The sequence below is a fragment of the Dermacentor silvarum genome, chromosome 9, assembly GCF_013339745.2.
Source record: "Dermacentor silvarum isolate Dsil-2018 chromosome 9, BIME_Dsil_1.4, whole genome shotgun sequence".
Classification (NCBI taxonomy): Eukaryota; Metazoa; Arthropoda; class Arachnida; order Ixodida; family Ixodidae; genus Dermacentor; species Dermacentor silvarum.
This window is the reverse complement of record NC_051162.1, coordinates 144,417,802-144,432,700: the sequence shown is the minus strand read 5'-3', so window position 1 is coordinate 144,432,700 and position 14,899 is coordinate 144,417,802. Positions and strand designations below refer to the sequence as shown.

General features: G+C 49.6%; 1 protein-coding gene across 1 annotated transcript; it reads right to left on the bottom strand.

Moving 5' to 3' along the window:
- Positions 1 to 12,214: 12,214 nt before the first annotated feature.
- On the bottom strand, positions 12,215 to 14,686 carry LOC119463960 (neprilysin-2). The gene has a single exon (XM_037724783.2). It carries the CDS (start codon positions 14,684 to 14,686, stop codon positions 12,215 to 12,217), a length of 2,472 nt encoding a protein of 823 aa, XP_037580711.2.
- Positions 14,687 to 14,899: the final 213 nt, after the last annotated feature.

Below are 14,899 nucleotides of genomic sequence, written 5' to 3'. Positions count from 1 at the left end.
TATTTCACAAGTTTGAGATGGAGCGTTAATGAGTGATACGAATATGAACGAGAATGAGTGTGGGTTAATGCAAGTATGAATGAAATGTCAGCAGCAGCGAGTATGAACGTGAGTGAGTACTGGAGAGTGTGTGTGGATGCGAGTGTATGTGAGCAGGTACGTGTACGTATAAGCATGATGAGTGTGTAGTGAATGAATTTTGAATGGATGCCTGTGTATATAAGCATGAGTGGCTGCTGGTAAGGTGAGGGACTATGAATGCGAGTGAGTGCTGGTGCGAATAAAATTGTTTAGTGCACATGAGTGAGAGTACATAACTTGCGAGGACACCGGTAAGTGAGTGTACGTCTGTTCTGTCTGTGAGGTTATGGGTTTGAATCTAGGTCATGGAAGCCGAGTTCTGGTCACAGCTTATAGCGCTCATCCTGACATCTCTCTAGTGTTTGCTGTGTTAATGGTATGGTTATTGCCTTAACCCTCCTACGTGCAATGCCCAAGTATACTTGTTTGGGTGCCGATGCAAACTCGGCTATGCCACGTTTTCGTGCACGCTTCCTGGCTTTCCGGAGGTAAATCACGAATGTGAAACATTCATCTGGTTGCGCCATCTACACGCAAGTTCGTTAAAACTAAAATTGTACGTTGGGACTTTAGTGTGCAACATGTGGTGTGACAAAGATTGTCTGTTGGTGTTACTTGCGTCACTTGTTTTCTGGCATGCCATATCAGCTTAAAACGCAAATTTTTGGAAAAATGAAGAAAATCAAGAACTTACAAATGCTTGTTCAGAGGACGCCAGGGTTGATTACAAGGTGTCTTCAAATGACAGAGAACATGTTGCCCATGGAACACTCATAATTCTAATTAAGGTAGTTAAATAGCACATCTTCATTTTTGTTTGCATACTCGGAAGAAAAAAAGTAATGTTCAGAACATACCGCTAGAAAGTATCATTTGAACTTAAAGCATGCTGATCTGTTGGTTAGACTAAAATTTAATTTGTCGCACAATGGGAAAAGCTTCATTCAGTATGTGGCAACGCTTGGCACCCAAAGGGTTAAGTATGAACCAACTAGCCCTGGAATAAATTCTGCTGTGTTCTGATGGGAAAGAAAGTAAAACTGTTCATGTGAAGCGGTTCATAGAGCTTCAATGACCCAGGACACCTGATTAGTAACTTGCTGAAGGTTTAGTTGCCCCTTGAATCAAAGACCGAAAAAAAAGAAAAGAACAAAGAAGGTTTAAGTCATTCCTATGATTTCGAACTCTAGTAATGCTGTGACAGGGGCTAGCTGAACATATGGCCAGACATGCTGTATCTAGACATGATGTTTAATTCATTCACTGTGATGGCAGCATTCTCCCAAAGTGAAGACCACTATCTTGTTTTGGCTTGCTTGCTTGTTCGTCAAGCAATTCCACTCGCCCACAAGGGAGCGAGAGTGCGACTGTGTAGAGGAAAGGGGCACTATTTTCTGCAACCCTTTAGGAAGCACATCTCAGCGCCTTGGGGACGGAGTCATATATAAAGGAAAGGACAGGAGAAGGCCGTCGCGGTCGCAGGAGCCATGTCAAAAAGCCAGTGGTGGGTAGCCGAGGGGAAAGGGCATGCAGTGCAGTAGCGCGCACAGGATCGCTGCCAGGGGGGGGGGGGGGGGGGGTTGACAGTGTGTCAATACCATCTAAACAGCACTAATTTGAATTTCTTCACGGGAAATTGTAAAAAAAAATGCGCTTTTTGCGAGTGTGCAGATGATTGTGCGTCTTGCATCTTAGTTGCAGTACTCAAATGCACAAGGGAAGAAAAGGGGTTAAACAAAAGGGGGGTTAGGTCGGCCTCGGGGGGGGGGGGGGTTACAACCCCCAAATCCCCCCCCCCCCCCCCCCCGTCGGTGCGCCACTGATGCAGTGGGAGATTAATGTATTAATTTAAATACAGACCTGGTTTTGTCACTGGTCTCAGAGTCTGTCCGGAGCACAACACCTAGAATTAATTGCCGAAGTGCTATTACGCAATACTGCAGTGGTTAGTGCGTCTGGCTCCCAAGTGCACATTGATGCCGTGACATGAGTTCAAATACCAGTGGTGTCAGTTGTGCCGATAGGCAGTTACAATTGGCCATCTGCGACAGCTCTGCATACGCAGGGAGCCCTCGAAGGCGGCAGTGCGCTTGCGCAGTAGGCTGGGGCACGAGGCGCTGTGGCCGGAGCTTTCGAGACCGGAGCTTTCAAGGCGCTGTGAGCTCTGTGTGATATTCCCACATGCCCACGAAAGCGCATTTCCTAAGATGGCTCCGAACGAAGGAAGGCATAGGAGTTGGCTGCAGCGGTTTCTGAAGCTGGAGAATGGCGGTGCTGAGCAGTACGCGACTGGCTCTCCGCGCCTGTTGGTGAGCAATCCATCTCGAAACTTTTGCTGCTTCAAGGGCGCGCACTTTGCTACGTACGTGCGCTCTTGCGCGCTGCGTAGGTGGGTGGTTGCGGAGACGCGACTATGACTGTCTAATCTTTCTTTTGGTCTCTCACGGTGACGGTGAAACTGAGAATAATGAGGTGGCCTGACAATTACACGATAATAATAATAATAATAATAATAATAATAATAATAATAATAATAATAATAATAATAATAATAATAATAATAATAATAATAATTCAGATCAATATACAAGACTGATATGCGACGTCTGGATCCTTAGCCACAGGCTAGGATCATCGCTGACAGTGGCTGTCATCAATGTAACAGAATGGTTGGGCAGACAAGGCAAGCCCTGTTTTGAGCACTGCTGTCACAGTAAAAAAAAAAAAAAAGTATACTTGTCAAGAAAGTAAAGTTCCGGGGTAGAGCAGTGTTTGCAATGTACTCATCCGACAATATTTATTTCTGTCATTGTCTCCTCCTGTGGAGCTGTCACGTGACCTGTCTGGCCAATCAAAAGTTTGATGCACGCTCTGCCCTCTCAATGAACCTGGCACAAAAGCAACTGGTGTATAACCTTGCATGCCCGTGTTTGTCCTGGAACTGGTCGTCAACTCCACCAAGCGGATGAAAAGAATGAAAAGTTCGTTGCATTCGGACAGCTCCTCTGCGGCCAAGAATATCTCAAATTGGCGGACCCACGCCGCCGGCCATACGAAGAGAAGGGCCTGAAGTTGTTTAAAACTGGGTTAATAAACACATGAAACTCGCATGCGTCTCGCACACGGTAAGCACCAGCCAAAACTTCCCATACACAGCGCTATAGACCTTTTCATGCCTACACACACACACAGTTCCCAAAAGAGCTCCAGTGTCACCCTCTGGAACAGCATGGCAAATTTAGGTGCATGTTCTTCGGGGTGTTTTCTGTGTTTATTGCGGCTCAGACGTCCGGGTGAATCTGCGTCTTGGGGCCCTTCGTTCCATGGCAGCTGCCCTTCACCTCTGAAAGAGGTGAAGGGCAGCTGCACTGCGTTTCTGTGGGTGAAGCTTGTTTGTAACTCTTAGGTTGCCACTGACTATAGAATATGACATACCATAATAATTATAGTCAATGCATAAAATACGAATACTGTTGCTCTTTTGAAGACGAACAAATGGAGAAAGTCGGGATTGTGGAGAACCAATGAACAAATAACGATTTTTGTGCAAAAAAAAAAATGTCGTAGTTTCGCTCGAAAGGCGAATTGCGAAAGCAAATTCGTAGACATCTATATGAACTAAGGATAGTAGTTTTATGGGCCGTATAAACTCGTAAATATTCGCTTACTAACTAAATTAACGAGCGCGGTGTCACGCGCGCACATGTAAACATGAAACTCGCTGTCAAGACGGTGGAGTGAGCGAATTCACCTCGTGCTGTATCTCGCTTCAACGCGAACTAAACGTCGAAAGCACAGCGCATACGAAGCTACGGGCACTAGTTGCATTTTGTACACATCCAGATAGCTTTGAAGCCGAGGCCCGCGTGGGAGCGCAGTTTGTCCGTGTCGCAGATCGCTACCAAGATAAGGCGCCCGCGTGGCCGCGCCGTACAGTGTTCTAGAACACTGTACCGCGCCGTAAGCAGCAGCCGCTGTGGTAGTATATATGGCCGTACTCAGTGAAAAGAGGAAGGCTACGAGATAAGCTATGTTAATTTGATTGTTACAATGTAATGTCATCGGCGAAGGCGGTCGCCTTCATGACACCGCTACCTGGCCCTGGGAGACGACTTAAGTGATGATCTCTCAGCGCACGTAAAAATGGCTCAAGGGCAAGCACGAGCAATACAGGCGATAGAGGGCACCTTCGGCGTACACCACGTGTGACGTGAAATGGTGAGTTTTCATGCCCGTCCATAAACAGTGTGCTTCGGATATCTGTGTAGGCACTCCAAGTAAGGTAACCAAATGTGAGGAAAAGCCAAAAGCTGTGAGTACGTCAAATATGTAAGCATGCTCAAGGCGCGATGAAATGTTTTTTTTTCTTGGTCTAACGAAACCATGTGACCACTTGACGATCTCGCTAGTGTATACGCAATAATGTCGCGTGTAACTAGGGAAACTCGAAAGACTATCTTTCTGCCAGGCATCGAGCACGCCTGATGGTGACCAGGCCTAAGGCTTTATATAGGCTCCCCAAGCGCGGCGTTACAATAGCTGGAATGGTTTAGGAGGCATGGTTGAAAAGCGTGCTATTGGCCTCCATTCTTCTGGACGACTGATGATAGCTCATGCTAGGGGATTGTACAACGTGACCACAGCTAAAGCTCGCCGAAAAATAAAGGTCCTCTAAGCAGTGACAAGTAAAGGAGCTGTTGTTAGAAAAAGTTCATTTCACCAAAAGCCGATACGAACACTGAGTCATAATGACGGCACAATTCCACTAGGACGATAACATATGCAAAGAACGGATCACTGTATATACGGCACGTTTTCGAAGAAATGTCCGAGTCCACACTCGCTAACATATAACCACATCGACCCACGGAAACGTACAGTTACATTATATAAAATGATGTTGCATATATACAGTCTACACACACAATGGTTATTTACAATGATGATGGAGCTACATGTCTGCACACAGCATTGCTGATGAAGCTGAGGAAATACGGACTCCAGCGTAGACCTTCTTTATTTCAGCAACCAAAGCAGCACAAGGCACTTCTGCAACTTTTCCAAAGCTACTCATCTATGCCCCGAACGTTCTTGTGTAACGAAAATATCGAAGTTCGTCAACTTCTCACAAGAAGGAGGAGGAGGAACAAACTTTTATTGAAACCAGCAGTTTAGTTGGCTGGGCCTAGGCCTCCCACGTGGTCTTGCTTCTTTGCCGCCTCACAGGCTTGCTGGGTAGCCCGGAGTTGGTCGTCGAGGTGGGAGCTGCGCAGGGCGGCGTGCCATCTCGACGAGAGGGTCACAGTATTAATTGCCGGATATTGGTCTTTACATTCCCATAGCATGTGGGGAAGCGTGTTTGTCTGTAAAAGGCGAATGGTGGTTGCCTGTGCTGGGCGACCGCACTGACGGAGCGGGTCTCACAAGAAGCACTAAATCTTATTTCAAACTCTTGAATACAGGGACGAAAAGTAGGTTTAGTGCCTAATTACCTGGCACGGTTTTGTTAACAGTCATTCGAGTAAGCAGTGGTGACAAAAAAAGTGGGCAGCTTGCACTAGTGGTGCAAGGCTGGAGTAAACAGCGGAGCTGGTGATCGACCTAGCTTCTTCCAGGTTTTACTAGCCTTGGCGTGTTCAGCAGCAGCTGCTTCGGCGCGATACTCCGGATTAGCACGCAATCGCCGCATTCGTTATCGGCTGGCGGCACGTACGACGAGCTTCCAGCTGAGCGGCTTCTTCTTGGGTGTCTTCGGGAATAAACTCAGTGCAAAGTCTACGAGAGTTGGGTGTGTCGCCGTCACGGCGACACAGTGTGACGTCATGGCCAAGCTTCACAAAGTGTTGTCATGACTAAGCAAAGCAAGAATTGCGGCACGAAGCAATGACGTGGCTGGGCGAAGCTGCAGGTAAGCGATTGCTGGGCGACCGCATTGATGGAGCGGGCCTGCTGGAACGCGGTGTCGGTGTTGCAAGCAGCGCTATGCAACGCGCAGTGACCCCCGGATCGCTGTCGCGGCGGCGGAGGAGCGTCAATTGCCAGAACTACGAGAAGCGAGGCGCAGCGATCGACTCTGCGCCGTCGCTTGGCGGCTCTCTGTGCAGGATCAGCTCGACGCCGGCGATTGTATTCTTCTTTGACCAAGCGGCGTGATTCCCGGAAAGCGGCCTCTTCCTCGGGAGTGCAATTATTCCCCGGTCATCCCGTGACTACTACTACCGCCCGCACACTATAGCATTCCCGCCTTCACACCTGCTACACGGAACGTTTATGGGAAGCGGAGCTGACGCGCTGCGCGCTGTGTCTAGGCGCGGAGTCTTGCGAAGCTATCGCACAGATGAGTCTATAACAAAACTGACAGAATATATCAATGAATGCTGGAAAACCGGCAAAATACCACAACAATGGAAGACGGCACAGGTCATCTTAATACCTAAGCCAGGCAGGCGCTTACAGCTGGAGAATCTGAGACCCATATCTCTCACATCTTGCGTTGGAAAGCTCATGGAGCATGCAGTCCTAGCGAGACTAACCAACTATCTCGAGGACAGGGACCTGTTTCCCTCCACGATGCTGGGTTTCAGAAGGAATCTTTCCACGCAGGATGCGATGCTCCAGCTTAAACACCAAATCATAGACAACCCAGGCAGATCCACTAGAGCCATCCTCGGCTTAGACTTAAAGAAAGCATTTGACAGTGTAACACATCAGACGATGCTCAGCAGCCTTGAAGAGCTAGGATTAGGAAGGAGAACATACAATTATGTTCGTGACTTCCTAACTGGCAGAAAGGCAAAGATCACCGTGGGAGACCTCGTCTCGGAAGAGATTGAGATTGGTAGCGCCGGCACACCACAGGGGTCAGTGATATCGCCGATGCTGTTTAATCTGGCATTATTCGGATTACCAGCGAAACTAGAAGAAATTGAGGGCCTTAACCACACTATATATGCCGATGACATTACCTTAAGGGTAAAGGAGGGTAATGATGGGCAGATAGAACAGACACTCCAAAGTGCGATTGAAACAGTCGAACAATACCTAGAGGGAACCGGATTGGTTTGCTCGGCGGAAAAATCAGAATTATTATTGTACAGGCCGACTCGCAGGGGCCGTAAGCCAAACAGCTACAGGGGGGCAGACAATCTAGAAACGGACATAGAATGGAAGACTGCCGATGATAAACCCATATCTAAGGTTGATAAAATCAGAGTTTTGGGACTGCTCATTGAAGCAAAAGGCAACAATGAAGAAACCATTAGGAAGTTGGAAGGGACAGTATCTCTAGTTATGAGGTTGATCAAAAGGATAGCCAATAGACACAGTGGAATGAAGGAGGGAAACATGATCAGACTGGTACAGGCGTTCGTTATCAGCAGGATCGTATACGTCGTACCCTACCTTAGATTGTACGCTGCAGAAAAGATTTAATTAGAATGCCTCATTAGGAAAATTTATAAACAAGCCGTAGGACTACCAATCAGCACTAGTACCGACAGGCTATTAGAATTAGGCCTGCACAACACAATAGACGAGCTCATAGAGGCGCAGCGGATAGTGTAGTATACGAACGCCTTTCCAAGACCAAGACAGGAAGACACATACTAGAAAGACTAGGTATTGGGTACTATACTCAAAACGGAACCAAAGTGGACATTCCGAATGGTGTCAGGGATACGATAACCGTTCCCCCATTACCAAAGAACATGCATCCCGTGTACCATAAAGGCAGAAGAGAAAGCAGAGCAATGGTCATACAAAAGAAATTTGGGAATAGTAAAGACGCAGTATTTGTAGACGCTGCTAGATACAAGCACAGGCGCGGCTTTACAGCCGTAGTAATTGATCACGAAAAGAAGTGCAAAACATGCGTTACGGCAAATACAGTAAACATCGAGACTGCGGAGGAGATAGCTATTGCGCCAGCACTATCACAGACCGAAGCGGACGTAATAGTCAGTGACTCTCAGGCGGCAGTACGAAATTTCGCTAATGGCCGAATCCAAAAGTCAAGAAAAGGATGTTTATTTAATATGGACACCCGCTCACACCTCCATCTCGCCAGGAGACAGCAATAATAATAAGATAGCGCATGAAGTGGCTCGAGGGCTTACGGACCGAGTCACGGCCGATAATTGACGGCACCTTAGCGTCTCCTGAGAACGAGGATGGAGAGGAGTGGGAATGGAAGGATCGTATGACCAGATTTAATGACATCGCACAACACTACAAATTGCAAAGGTGCATTTTCACATCACCTCACCAAAAGCTCAGCAAAAAGCAGTCTGTCGAATGGCGGAAATTACAGACCAGAACTTATCCGAACCCGGCGATCTCACACCTCATTTACCCAGACATGTGCAAGGCAGATAAATGCAAAAACTGTGGTTCTAGAGCCAATCTGGAACATATGCTATGGGAATGTCGAGGCATAACAAACAATAATGGGGATGCAGCCTCTCGCGATCGCCTCCGCGTGCGCTGCATGGGAGACTGTGTTGCTCAGCTCTGCCCTTGACGATCAACTTTGGGCTGTCCGGCGGGCCGAGGAAGCCGCCAGGGCTCAAGAGCTCCTGGCCGTCACCTAGGCGGGACCATTTGCCCGTCCCACAAACTCGCAGGACCTTTAAATAAAGTTATTTGACTGACTGACTGAGATGGTATGGGGTTGCTAGGCTACGCAGTGACGTCATAGCTGGGCGAGGTTCTGCGGATCGCGGCACAACTTACGGCCTGATTAATCAGCTCACCTGTTAAAAAATTCGTCTATCAAAGTCGACGCTAAAGATGGTTTAAATGAATCGATGATTAAATATTGATTATAGCTATCTATGTCTCCCTTTCACTCATTTCGTACCTTTCTTATCGTATTTTATGTGTGATTACGTTCATATTGTCTTATTTAGCGTCGAGACTTGGTTGACCTTTTTTTTTTGACCAAGAGACGGCGTGGGCTGATCCCGGAGATAGTGAAATCTATGGTGCAATGTCGTTAATTTTTTACTATAATGGCGCTAGTTGCGCCCGTGCCGTTAATTTCACCTATTCTACAACTAATTCTAGCTTATTGTGAGCACCGGCGAAGCCACCTTCCAGACAAAATTGCCTCGCGCGATCCCTGCTTAGTCTAAGCGAACTCGCTCCATTTTCCTAAGTGTACCGCATGGCGGTTTCGTCTCAACCTGTTTATATCTACGGCGGTGGACGCTTACAGGTGTATGGGGCTCCTGCGTTGCCCAGGGGGTGCTGCGAAAATGGTGCTAAAAAGCGCCCTCAATTCGAAACTGGGTAGTACCAAGCTCGGTCGTCTGCTTCGGAAAGCACGTTTACAATATGGACCCGCCACTTTCGGTTGTGTTGTACCACGGCTTGTAGCGAATATAGGGCGCCGAAGATTTTTTCAGGGGTGGCACGCTGCGTAAAGGCAAGAAATTATGCAGCGCCGTATACGTGTACGCCGTTCAAAAAATAAGCGGCGAAGTTTTAGCGCGGTGTCAATCGCAAGTGAAGCGAGTCGCGTACGAAGTTGAACTTCAGGTATGGTTTGCACGCTGCTATATTCAGGCGCACAAACGCGAGGAAATGCTTGCCTATAAATGAAGTCACAGCAGCGATAAGCAGACATCGCGTGTACGGAATTGCTCGAGCGCACGACGGTACGCGCCGCGACGGCAGCGGTCTTTCAGCATGCCGCGAAACGGCGGGACTCCTGCAATCATAGTTGACTGCATGCCGCTAGACAAGTAGTTATGCCTGCGCTGTAGTAGCGGCCATATGTCCCTTTCGCAACTGATAAATAACTGATGCAATGCATATGAGCTCGCAGTAACGTACGTATACGTGCGCATCGCGCGCTGCAGCGCGAGCTCGTGCGCTGCTCGCTTGATGTAGCTCTTAATAACAGCGCTCGAACATCGATGTGTAGTAATAAATACTATATACCTTGGTGCGCCGCGTTAACATATTGGCTTGAGGTCAAAGATGATCACATATAACTCTCGAACCTGTGTTGTTCGTAGTGGGGTAGTGAAGTTATCGAGCGCGCCCGACGCTCCGCTGCGTGAGGCCTTGAAGAAAAACGGTAGAATCTGATGTTGGGATTCAGGCCTTCTTGTTCATGGCAGCCCACGACGCAGCAGTAATGACGGTGACGCTTTTTCGAGGCTGAGCTAGGTCTCTCCGGATTGGTGTCACCGATGTCTTCTGCTTCCAGCATTACGTCCCACGGCGCACGTAGAGTCCGTTTTCGTTAAACTATAGGCTGCGGCTAGCTCGCAGCGTGGTCGGAGTGGTCTGTGAGAAGTGACGAGCCTTTTCGCACTCGAAACAAGGCAGAAAAAAGTGCGAATCGACGCAAAACTCGGGCTCGAAACGTGATTTGCCACAGCCACGGCTCAGTACTACCCAAGCTGGTACTACACAAATGACGTTTTTCGCCGCCACCAGGCGCCGCTACTATACCTCAAACTCCAGCGCAAGACGCCCATAGACCGTTTTATTGAGGGCGCGGCCATTTTGCGATCACAGCGCCGTCTATCGTCCGGCGCCATACTGGCATGCGCTAGCGCGCTGGAGGGTGCCCGGTACAGTGTCTTCTAGTACACTGTAGTGCCCGGCGAACGTGCTGCTGTTGAAGAGTGCCAAGTTTTTGCGTTTCCCTGAGAGGTCTCAACAAGTTTTGGGGATCGGAAAACTTCTTAGCGTGTTGTTACTAAGCTTCGAGCTCCAATATAGCCTCAATATCGAGCGGCGACGTGCCTACACGCGCTGCCACAGCTCTGCCCATGATCGAAATAGGAGGCGAGCAAGTCTGAACAATGTCGATACATAACATAGGTGCAACGTGTTATGTGTATAGCCTTGAACTCTATTGAGGTATCACTTCGGTTGACGTCAGTCAGAGATGTCTGCGTGTGCCGAGCGGTGTGCCGCATCAGCGTACATCCCAATACAGGTAACCTTGCGGAGAAATGCATTGGCCAGTTACTTTTGTACTTCAATTCAGAAAACGACGTGAGAAAAAAAAAAAAAACTGGTACGGCAATGCATTTGTCCGCGAAGTTCAGGAATTAATATTTCTAAACTGGTGTCATACTGAGAATTAACTCATTACAAGTGGATCCGCCTTGCGAACTCCACGGCAAGAATTTGTGAACTGCAATATGGAGCATAAGGTAATTACTTAAAACTTAATAGGTGAATTTTTGTTCATTAGTCGATTATGCGTTTCAATTTTTGTGCAAGTAATGTCCGCCTCTTGACTAGACCAGCTCATGAAATATAATTGTGCCATCTGCCACAGGCAAAAAGCTTTAAACATTTTTGAAAGTGTTCGCTGAAACGCCCTGTATATGGGGTGATCAAGCTAATGTTGATCCAGCTAAGCCAAGCTGTCCTCAACGAAAAAAAAAAAGAAGATAAGGGGATTCAATGGGGCAAGATAAAATGTTAAGGCACTGTGCTTGTTCGTCAGACCTCTGCGTCCTAACACCGTATGTCTTTTAATTGTACCTTGCACCGTGCTTCTTAAATATTTTTTTTCAATGGAACAGATTGGCTATGATTTGCCGGGGCATATGGTCTGTCCTTATATTATACGTAGATGTCAATATATGCATAAAGTTTATAGGATTGTGGCGTTAGCCGAGGTATGAAGGAGGCGGGCCACAAATAAAGAAATCACCAACGTTTAGCCGCAGTGGTATGCACTGCGAAGACTTCGCCCCTACTTCGAGGTCTTCGGCCTCGAAGACCTCGTCTTCGTTGTCGGAGGCTGGCGCGTCGTCTGCTGCACGGTGAGTTCGCAGCTGCTACACTATCACATATTAGATTCGCACGCGAAATTGAGTAAATAGACATTTTAAGATGGGCGCTCTTGCCTCCGCCGCAAACTCCCTCCCGAAAATAATTCCTGGGTACGGCTAAGTTTCTCCTGAACTAGTCAATGGCGTGCAAATATACTCAGTCTACCGCACAACACGTTTGACGGCACCCTTTTATTCAGATGAACAAAAAAAAAAAGAAAAATAAACAATCACTTCTAACACTGTTCTTTTGATCCCGATGATCCAGTCTCACAAGAGTAAGCAGTCCTGGCCTGAGTGACCGGCTGGAAACCTGGCGCGTCACGCGTTCACCAGACAGCGCACTTTCGAGCGGGGCTCATGGTCATGCCTGGCGCGCACCCGAAAGCAGTCGTGAACTTGGCGAAGTTCATTAGCGGGATGTTGACCCGAAGCCTGCCGGGTATCTCGCCAAACTTGAGTTTACGTACCCAGACATCGCGGTTCGGATTGTCGCACAGTCCCACGGCGTACAGGATGAAGAACAGTTGTTCCATGTCGAACTGGTTCTCGTCCACGGAGATCTTGAGCCTGTCGGCCCCGTCTTGGGACATGAGAGCCTTCATGTACATGTCGTGAAGCGGACCGATGATGGCGTTGTCCGCGATGTTCTCTTCCAGCCTCGTCTTGGCCTCGAAGTTGTCCCCGATGAGATCTCGTATCTCGACGTAGTACTGGTCCTGGAAGCAAAGCTCCAGCTGCGAGAACTTGCTCATTTCGTCGGTGTTCCACCAAGTGGCCACTGCGAGGTTGTGGTCCACGGAGGCACCACGCCGGTCCACGGCCCCGAACATGCCTCGTAAGACTTCAGCGAGGACAAGTGGGAAGAGTATCGGGTCGATGCTCTTGCTGATGTCGGTGAGGAAGGCAATGTTGGCGTGTGGAATGAAGAGCACGTTGCGGCCGAAGAAGTACTCGTGTCCTGGTGTAAGGGCTGTGTGGTCGTACCTCGCGTCAAGGTCGTCTTTGGGAGGCTTGGTCTCCCAGTAGACGTTCATGGTACTGGCCTGAAGGTCACGAAAGCTCTCAACGAGATGACTTGGGTCCAAGGGCTGAGCGTTGAAGTTGTAGTAGCTCGCGACGGTGTTGATGTCGTCTGAGCTGCCCAGGAAGATGAAGCGCATGTTCTCGATCTTGTCGACGCCAATGCCGATCGCGGAACGATCCAGCCATGAAGAAGACGAAAGGAGGCGATCCGTCATGCTGCTCTTTAGCTGGACTTCGAGGCTGTTCATCCTGTAGTCATAGTGCTTCAATAGCAGTGTGGAGTTGTTCTTGCTGAAGGTCATCCGGCCGAAAAAACGCATGCCGTGTTTGTAGAGTCGTTCTAGTAAGTGCATGCAAGCCTGAAGCCGGTCCGGAACGAACTCCAAGTAGTCGTCGTGACTCAGACGCAGCAACGGGCTGGCAACCTTGGCTAGAAGTGGGGACATGTGCACAACGAGGCGGTAGCCAAGGTAGTTCAGAAGAGTCAATGTATCTGTCTCATTCAGGATGGCGGCCAGCTTACTGATGAATCCGTTGTTCATGACGGCCACTGGCTTGTCATTGTCGAAGGTCTCGATGTCTTGAAAAAGGATCGTAAGGTACTCCTTCCAGTCCCACTTTCCCTTGCGGTCAAGTTGTCCGACGCGCTTGATCCTGTCCGGGAACTCAGTGAAGTGTGGTGTGCCGATTACGCTTTGGAGTTTCTTCTCGAGAAAGGCTATCGCTTCCGCCTGTTCCGACACGTCTTGCTTCTTGTCGAGGAGCGACAAAGCGAGAGCTACCTTCTCAGTGAAGTTCTCCGGCGATTCGTCGAGGTGCGCCAGGTTGTACCTTTTGAGTGTCAGGCTCGGCGCGTCGATGTGAACCGTGTAACAGCGATCGTCTTCGAAGGGTTTCCGCAGGAAGACCCTGGCAAAAGCAAAGACGCCGAGGTCGCGATCAACGAACGCCGAGATGGTGACGATGTTGGCACCGCGCGGAGCCTTCTTGTACGGCCAGCTGCCGAGGTTGTACTCCTGCAGAAGACTTCGGAGCGACGTGAGGTTCTTGTCGTTCTTTTCTTCGGACTGGCACTTGGGCAGCAGGGAGATGGCTTGGTGCAGGAATACGCCCGGGTACTTGTGGTAGCGCTCTTCGTTTTCCTTGAGGTACTGCCGGAAGAATTTCTCCACGTCCATCATCATCATGCCTGCCGTTCGCTCACGGTAGGTCCTCGACTGCACCTCCAAGTCCCGCGACGTCCAGTGCTTAGAGCACACGTACGCGTAGAAGTCCAAACACGGGTTGACGCTCGAGTTGAGCCTGCCGCGAAGGTAGTTCTCCGCCCAGACGCAAACGTCGGTCCGGCAGGTGGACTGAGTCAGCAGCAGTTTGTTCTCGTGCCTGGCGAGGTACCGGCTGTCCGCGCCGGCTAGGATGCTGCCATCGCCGGTCTCCGAGCCGTTGCTGCCGCGCCGCATCATCGCCATGGAGTTGTTAAAAAGCGCCATGATGGCCCCTCCCGCTTGCAGCTTGTAGGAGGTGACGGCGACGCCCACGACGACGATGAGGAGACCCACGCTGCACACGGCCACGTACGGTAGGCGGCTGGGGGAGCGGGCCGCCAGGATCTGCGACGGCGACCGTGTCTGGACAGTCGTGCATCTGGGCTCTGGCGGCGGCGACGCCGAGCCCGACAGTTCCTCCGACCGCGAGGAGTCCGCGACGCTGGCCTCCCCGCCGTCGTACCCCTCGAAGTCATCGCCGTGCCGGAGGCTGGCAGCAACGACGGACATGGCGGCGCAGTGCCTTGGCTGGCAGACCAAGGCGCCGGCGATTCTTCTTCTGTGGCTCGCGCCCCCGCCGCGCGCAGCTGGCAGGCGATTTTTTTCGTGCTTCTTGCGTCCAAACACTGGCGTACACCCACTACAAGGGACTGACCAAGTAGGAGGTTTCAGATGTGTTTTTTAAGCCGGGTGTAATGTGTCTACTGAATCCAAAAGTCTGGG